This window comes from Peromyscus leucopus, chromosome 4 (genome assembly GCF_004664715.2).
Source record: "Peromyscus leucopus breed LL Stock chromosome 4, UCI_PerLeu_2.1, whole genome shotgun sequence".
NCBI classification, from domain to species: Eukaryota; Metazoa; Chordata; class Mammalia; order Rodentia; family Cricetidae; genus Peromyscus; species Peromyscus leucopus.
The window spans coordinates 143,098,749-143,107,520 of NC_051066.1; the positions used below are offsets into that span (position 1 = coordinate 143,098,749).

At 49.6% G+C, this 8,772-nt stretch overlaps 1 protein-coding gene across 5 annotated transcripts in view; it reads left to right on the top strand.

Moving 5' to 3' along the window:
- Positions 1 to 8,772, top strand: part of Phactr3 (phosphatase and actin regulator 3) — a 232,203-nt gene that overhangs the window by 171,669 nt on the left and 51,762 nt on the right. For all 5 annotated transcript variants that reach the window (XM_028857283.2, XM_028857282.2, XM_028857284.2 and 2 more), the window contains exons 6-7: positions 3,700 to 3,874; positions 4,773 to 5,017. In XM_028857283.2, the coding sequence (XP_028713116.1) occupies positions 3,700 to 3,874; positions 4,773 to 5,017 (420 nt within the window). The remainder of the gene's footprint in view (positions 1 to 3,699; positions 3,875 to 4,772; positions 5,018 to 8,772) is intronic.

Here is an 8,772-nt window from a genome sequence, read left to right on the forward strand (position 1 = left end):
TTCCTAAGGTTAGTCCATGATCATCATGGCAAGAAGCATGGTGGCATGCAGGCAGGCAGCTGGGTGCTTAGATCCTGACCACAGGCAGGCAGAGAGAAAGACATTGAACCTGCTGCGGGCTTTTGAAACCTCAGAGCCCACCCCCAGTGACACAGTTCTCCCAACAACATAATACCTACTCCAGTAAGGCCACACCTCCTAATCCTTCTCACAGTTCTGATAACTAGGAATCAAGCGTCCAAATTTATGAGCCTACGGAGGCCATTCCCATTCAAACCACCACATAGACCTTCTCCTGGTTTTCCCAGAAGAATGTTTGATACCCTGGGGTGTTGCTGATGGCATAAGGAGGGGGGTGGAGCTCAGTGGGGTAACCCCAGCCCTAACCCGGGGAGTTCACCCTGACCTCACCTTGATTTTAGATGTCTGGCCTCCAGACTAGAGTGAGCTGTCCGGATGTTTTAAGCCACCTGCTTTGTTCCCACAAACCCTGTATCCAAACGAGCCCCAGTGGCACTCAGTCTGCATCACAGTCATACGCAGGTGCAGCAGTGTGTCTGGCATGTGACAGGTGCCAAGAGGGTGCAGGCAGCTGTGTACTTAAACGAGGTATGAATGAGTGAGTACCCAGAACTCTGCTTTCTGCATCACTGGAAATGAATGAAAAATTCAGTTGCTGCCTGGCATGACCACACAGAGAGAAAATTGAGCATTTGGTTTCCATGCTTGTGGTAACTCCCCCTTTCCAAGCGTGGACATCTGAAGCATTTCAAAATCACTTGATTGAACAGCAGATGCCGCCCTTTCCCGCAGAAAACACAATGGGTTCCGATAGTCTGTGGACTTTCTGTTTCCATTGTTTGGGAGAGACTCCCACCTCAGAGTGCGAACACTTCCCCCACCATAACTCTCCCTCACACACACCCTCTGGGTCCCCATGATCTGCCCACAGCCTGTCTGGCAACACTTCGCCCTTTCTCAGTGGAAGGAACTCAGGGGCAGCAGGCATTTGTATTTTGATGTCACTAGTTGGACTGAACAGGAAGTGGTCATGAGCTCAGAACTTCTGTCTGGAATCTGTACCTTTGAGACCACGTCCAGGTGGCTCTGCCTCTGAGGTCCCCCTGTTTCTTTCCCTCTTGGGACATGTTGTTTCCACACAGGAGCGCTAGGTGACAGCAGAGAATCAGAGTTCCTATCTTTGAGCTTGCTGCCTTGGCACTGGTGAGGCCGGTGAGGCGCATCCTAGCCTGACACCAGGGCCCTGCCGTCTGCATCTCCTTGAGTTACTATGACAAAATAACCTGTCAGCAGCAGATTATTTCCACAGTCCTGGAGGCCGTAAGTTCTGGATTGGACTACTGCTAGCCTGTTTGAAGTCTGGTAGGGGCCTGCTTCTGGATTTGTAGGGTATGTTTCTGGTCCTAGACATGTGTGTCATATGTGTGTTCATATGACTGCATGACTGTGGAAGCCAGGGGGCATGGGAGGAGAGAAGAGATAGTCTCTTATTTTCCTTGAACTTGCCCATTAGGTTAGGCTGGCTGGCTGGCCAGCAAGCCCCAGGGATATCCCCTCCACCCCTGCACACCCCTTCTCACCAGTGCTGATATTACAAGCACACACTGTCCATCACACTTGACTCTTTTTCTTAAACAACAACAACAAACAAAACTAAAAATGAACAAACAAAAAACCAGCTTCTGGTTTAAGTTGGAATTTTCTTTGGGCCACCAACCAGCTCCCAAATAGACACAGAGACTTATTATTGATTATGAATGCCTGGCCTTAGCTTAGGCTTGTCCCACTAGCTCTTTTAATTTAACCTGTTTATATTTTGTCTCAGGGCTTTTTACCTTTCCTTCATTCCACATGTCCCACTTTCCTGCTACCTCTGTATCTGGCTGGCTGACCCCTGGCATCTCCCTGGCATCTCCTCTTCTTTCTTCTACTTACTTTCCCTGCCCAGAAGTTCTGCCTATAACTCCCCCTAGCTATTGGCTGTTCAACTTTTTGTAAGACCAGTCAGGTACCTTAGCCAGGCAAGGTAAAACAGCAACACATCTTTATATAATTAAACAAATGCAACACATCTTTATATAGTTAAATATTCCACAACATTCTGGGGGAGTTGAATTCAGGTCCCCAACTCACAAGACAAGTACTTTACCGTCTGAACCATCTTCCCAGCCATGCTGGCCCCGTTTGGAAAGTGTTCATGGTGAACACTCCTGGCTCAGGGAAGCCCTGTTGAGGGTTGAAATGAGATTACAAGCCTCTGCCACTGCTCTTCCCTTTCCTGTGACTCCGGCAGCCTGTGGCTCCCTGCATGTCACCTGCCTGGCCTCCAGAAGCTGCTCAGCTCAAACCCTTTCTTGGCCTGGTCCTGTTTTGATAGCCCACTCTACCACTGGGTCCCACGGCCTCTCTCGGGTGCAGTTGGAGCAGGTGCCTCCTGGCAACACCCCTGGGCCATCTTTGAGCCTCAGTTTTTCCCTTTCAGAAATGGGAGCAGTAAGAGATGTGCTGGGCACATGTTAGTCTGCCGGTAGGCTAGCATAATCCTCAGGAATGCTGAAGGGTGCTGGTTTGCTGTGCTTACTGTGGGGGTCTTGGTTTCTGTATTGTGCTGGGGTAGTATACATGTGACTGACTGGCATAGAGACCTTTAGTGAGATCCCAGCTCCAGCCTGGCTGCCGCATAAGTGGATAAGTCATGGATGCTGCCTTCCTCTGTTTGTACAACTTTTCTGGCAAGGACTGGAGTTGATGCTAACTAAATAGAAGTCTGGGAACACAAAATCCCTGTGGGTGTTCAGGGCACTGTTGACATATCAAGCAGGGACTGTCCCCAGGAAGAACCAAAGCCCTATCCTATCTGCCCACACAGACACTGATCATCCTTTGGGTGACAGCTAAACACATTTGTAGAGAAGCCTCAGCCTCTCCCTCATGACTGAGAGAGAGGAAAAGGTGGAGTGGTCCTCCTGGACTGGTACTTGGGACTCTAAACAGGAATGAGACTCAGAGAAGGTCTCACCAAGGAAGGGATAGAGGAGAAGAGCCTTCCGAGGCCCAGAGTTGGGGCAGCATGGTGCTTCAAGAACTAGAAGGATCTTCATGGGGCAGAGTGAAGAGAGTGTAGTGGGAATCAGGAAGAGATGATGCCAGGGGGCTGAGCAGGGCAGCCCAAGGGGCTTTGGGACTGGGCCGTGAGTCTGATCACATCACGAGGAGGATGAGAAAGATGAGAGAGGATTCACAGTCCAGAAAGAGCCCCAAGGCTGAGGTGCAGGGAGAGGTTGGAAGTGAATGGGAACAGATAGCGTTTGGAGAGCAGAGGCAGAAGGAAGGAGGGCTGCAGCGCTCTGGAAGGATTTGTGATTCCCATGTAACAAAGAACAGATCCAGGAAGCTGACCCTTCAAAGGGACGAGGGAATGGGTGCTGTTTGCCCAGATCTTGCCAAACAACATTGGCTTTGACAATGAAGAGTTCTCCCCCAATCGAATGGCACTATAGATGTAGGGCCTTGGGCAGTCAAGTCCTGGTCACTTCCCTGGGAATAGAGTCTGGCCTGAGCCTCCATGTAGGTGAAGTGGCCTGGCAGGGCATGAGGAGTATGTGCCCTTACATCTCCCTCGGGGCCTTGGTCCCCATGTGGAAGGTGATGCCTGTGTATGTTCCTGCTCCACCCCAGGTCAAGCCGCACTCTTCCAAGGCCCCGGCATGAAGAGCAATGAGCCTGCTCTCCGAGGACAGCTTGCCACCCCCACAGGGTCCCCTCATCTCACCACTGTCCACCGGCCACTGCCCCCCAGCCGCGTGATTGAGGAGCTACACAGGGCATTGGCCACGAAGCACCGTCAGGACAGGTGAGGCTGTGACCCTGCACACCTGGGGTACCCATGGGGACCATCCCTGTGAGGACCTTTCCTAGTCACCCAGATCCTGGACTGGGTTTCTTATTCCACCAGAACCATCTTGATTTTCTTTTTTTTTTTTTCAAATAATGTATTTAAATTTATTTTATGTGCATTGGTGTAAAGGTGCCAGATTCCCTGGAACTGGAGTTATAGACAGTTGTGAGCTGCCATGTGGGTGCTGGGGATTGGACCTGGGTCCTCTGGAAGAGCAGCCAGTGCTCTTAAACACTGAGCCATCTCTCCAGCCCCCCATCTTGATTTTCTAAGTAGGACGGATGCTGCACATGGAAAGCCAACCAGGAGACTGCCTACATGGTCCTTCACGGTGGGGGGGGAGGGACTGGGGGCTTCCTGGGAGGAAATAGTTGGGAGAGGGAATGGCTTAAGACCCTGAAGGCCCCAGGGATCTGATGATGAGAATACAAGTTGCCCTGTGCCCACAGCTCACTTGATTGTGATGGCTTATGGCTGGTGTGAAGGAAGGGGGCCTTGCTGGAGGAGAGTTAGCCCATAGAGGGTTGGCATAGTTGGCCCACATGCTAGTTTGGTGGCTTATTGGGGGAATACAGTGTCCTCAGGCCCCCGAAGCCCCTGGTCTGAATGGTTGAACTACATGTGTTGCAGGGTTTAGTGCATGCCCTCTTTTCAGACAGGGCACATGTAAAGCCAAGTACTATAGGCTCAAAGCCCCGGGTTCCTTTCAAAGCTCTCTGCACAAGGTGCCTAGGACCAAGCTGAGAAATGATTCAGGGCCACCACCACTGGAGTGTCCACCAGGTCCTACAATGATTCCTATGGGCTTCCAGCAAAATGGGCACATGTAACATGAACCATCTTTCCCATTTAGTTTTCAAGGACGGGAATGCAGAGGGTCTCCAAAGAAACGGATGGACATGCGTCTGTCCAGGACATCCAGCATGGAGCGGGGCAAGGAAAGGGAGGAGACATGGAGCTTTGACGGGTCCTCAGAGAACAAGCGGACTGCCAAAGACTCGGAGGAGAACAAGGAGAATCTGATGCTGAGCTCCGAGCTCAAAGATGACTTGCTTCTGTATCAGGATGAGGAGGCACTCAACGACTCCATCATCTCCGGTGAGGAGGGCAACGGCCGGGGGAGGGGTATCAGCCAGTGCTATGTCACCCAGAGCCACACGAATCTGGTGCTTTTCTGAGAGCCATTGGCTGGAATGGGCAGAGTAAAGGGCCTGCCCTGAAGGGATGGGGGGCGGGGGTTCTTTGGAAAGTGAGCTGTTCCCTGGGGGTGGGGGTACAAGGCCCAGCGAGGACTTTAAAGACACTGGGTGAATTTGCATCTGGGAGGTTGAGTATTTGTTCCAATGGACGTTGACAATACACACAAGTGGGCTGTGAGTGAACTTGAGATGGGCCCCCAAGCATGCCTGGCCAACAGCATGGAGGTAATGTGCACATGACAAGCATTGTGCATTCTGATTTTAAAACTAGATGAAATAGGGAAAGAGGGAAGACAAAAAGTCAAGCAATTGACTGACCCCCAATAGCCACATCAGGAGTGATCTGAATGGACAGACAGACAGACTTATGCAAGACAGGCTTTTCACAGGGTTTCAGGGTCTGTGTTTGTGTCTCTGTTTTCTTCTGGGGGAGACAGAATTCCCTGCTGCTTGCAAAGAGAGCCCAGGAGTCACTATCAAGATGTGTAGCCTAGGGGCCTTGATTCTGAAAATCAAGTGCAGACAGCTGCTGTCATATTCTTAAGTGTGACCATGACTCTTCAAAGATACAATTTTTTAAGGTTAAATGTTTGGAAGATGAATTCAGCACCATTTCCCCCATCCCCCAAAATTATAAATGTTGCTTTGGGGAAGACAAATATTCACAGTGGGAACTTCTCATGAGGCTGTTCTTCCTTGCCAACGGCAGACAAGGTCAAACAGAACTATTGGACCCTGTCCATAGCCTCCTAACTTGAGACCCCATTCTCACATCTCAGCTGTTGTGTGGCATAGACAGGAAAGTAGAGGCAGCAGGTGGACCTGTGGCATGTATCTCCCACCCTCCTCCCATCAGCAGGGGTCACGGTTCAGTGCTCCATCAGCAGGGGTCACGGTTCAGTGCTCCCATCAGCGAGGGTCAAGGTTTAGCATCTGTCCCATGTGTGCACTCTTGATGCCCCATATGAATGAATGTTCCAGGGAAAGTTTTCTTGAGACCTCTTGCATCAGAACTGTAGCATGAATCTTAAAAGTTCTTATTAATAAAATCAAACCCGAGGCGAGTTATTGGGGTCCATGCTGGTAGATCAGAGAGACAGAACAAGCCACAGCTATCTCACCTCGCCGGATCCTCAGCTGGTCTTGTCTCCTCAGACTGGAGGCCTCTGAGTCCTCATCCGGAATGGGTCTCAGCTGAATTACTGCTCAAAAGCCTGAATGCTTAACCAGCCAAAATCTTCTAGTTTCTGGTTCTCATGCCTTATATATCTTTCTGCTTTCTACCACCACTCCCTGGGATTAAAGGCTGGCTTTCTGGGATTAAAGGCGTGTGTCACCATGCTTGGCTATTTCCAATGTGGCCTTGAACTCACAGAGATCCAGAGGGATTTCTATCTCTGGAATGCTAGGATTAAAAGTGTGAGTGCCACCATTTTCTAGCCTTTGTATCTAGTGGCTGTCTGTTCTCTGATCCCAGATAAATTTATTAGAGTACACAATATTTTGGGGAACACAATACCACCACACAGAACTTCATGTTTGGAAACAATGGAAGCCTTGTTAGGGGCAGGCCTGGCTTCTGAGTGTCTGGGACAAAGGCCATCTGCTGGCCCCACTGTGTGCCATAGACATTTGCTGTGCTCAGATCCTGGAAGTTGGACTTGCAGGTGGAATGTGATGTCTGCAGTGTAGTGAGAGACTTCATGGGCTCTGGGCTTGTGTGTTTCTTGGATGCAGAGCTCTGTATATGTATGCTGGCACATATGTATGCACATACACCTGCATGCACACATAGGCTCAGTCACTCTGAGTGCATATGGTCAGCCTCAATGACGGCAGGACCTTCAGAGAATCCACCAGTAATGTGAGGCAAATTCCACAAGGAACCATTTCAATATGTGTCTAGAAGGAGATGTTTGGTTTGTCTTTTTTCCTGTCTTCAACCCATGATTAGAGCCCACATGGGCTTGTCTGTCATATCATCTCTGTGCCTGGACCAGAGGAATCATGGATGAGGGTGGAAACATGGATCTGAGGTGCTTCTGCAGGAAGGTGAATGTCTTAGTTTGGTTTCTATTGTTGTGAAGACACACCATAACCATGGCAACTCTTATAAAGAAAACAATTAGTTGAGGTGCCTTACAGTTCAGAGATTCAGTCCATTATCACCATGGTGGGGGGCATGGCAGCAGGCAGGGAGATATGGTGCTGGAGCTGAGACTCGTACATCTTGCAGGCAACAGGAAGTGAGCTGACATAATCAGTGATATCCTAAGCATAGGAAACCTCAAAACCCACCCCCACAGTGACACACTTCCTGCAACAAGGACACACCCACTCCAACAAAACCATACCTCCTAATAGTGCCACTCCCTGTGAGATTATGGGGGCCAATTAAAATCAAACTACCACAGTGAGTGAGAAAGAAATTTTTCTGGGGCTTTCTCATCTCCCTACTTAGTTTGTGCCTGCATTTAGATCCCATCCATTCCAGTTATTCATGCACACAAGCTGCAGGACTGTACACAATTGGATGTTCCCAGCTATGATGAGGCAGGTCCCTAACTTCACCCAGGAGGCCATAGCGTGGCTACTATCACAGAATGCTATAGACTTACCTAAAAACCCAAGATCTGATGTCTGGAGATGGCTGGCTCCTGGCTCCTAGGTGGTATGTCTTATGAAGCGCTAATCCCATCAGGAAGGCTTCATCTTCTCGCCCATACGACCTGGTAACTACTGTCCCATGAAGGCTGTAAAGGCTGAGGCTTCAAAATAGAATTTAGGGAGGGAGGTATTGGTTGTGACTTGGGCTTCTCAGCAGAGGGCCATCTGTCCTTTCACACAGCCCTTCCTTCCTGGGCTCTTAGAACAGAGAGACTTTCTTTAGGGCTCAGTCGCCACATATTGATACATCCTTTCCTAGCGTTGTGACCCTGGTCAGGCTTGCTCATCTCTCTGACTGAATTAGGTGTGACTTGCCTAAAGAGCTATACAAATTTAAAAGCTCATACTCTCTGCCCCAAAGGCTTTGCTTCTGGAGTCTACCTCAAGGTCCTCACAGACCCAAAGAACAGCTGTTGGCCACAAAGACTTTTAAAGGGCACTGGGCACCACGATGAACATTTGAGGCCATAAATGTATTTTCTACAGGTCATGTATGCCCTGTAGGGTGCTGAGAATCACCCATTAGCCCCGTTCACCAGGTGCTGGTAGTAACTCTTAACCTAGTTGTGACAGCCCCACATACCTTCAGTCATGGTCCAGTATTCCCATGCAACTGCTGTCTGTTGAACTGGGCTGTGCAGAGGTTCACCATGATGCTACTTGTGACAGGAAACTGGGTGTTCTCTGAGTAGGGTCAATAGAAGTCAGTCAGTCACATCCCATGTGGATAGTAGACCCTATGCAGATGACAAGATGTGAGAGCTCTGAGGAACAAACATGTCCAAGATACTCTGAGGAGACAAGCCTTGAGAATCCTCTTTTGTTGCCTTTTAAACTAAACTCATATATGCACCTAGCTATGTGGCATAGTATAAAGAAGGGACACAGAAAATGTGATGGTTGATCACCACCGGTCAGTTGGACAGGATTTGGAGTCACTAGGGGACACATCCTGGGTAGTCCACAAGGGGCTTAACTCTTCAGAGG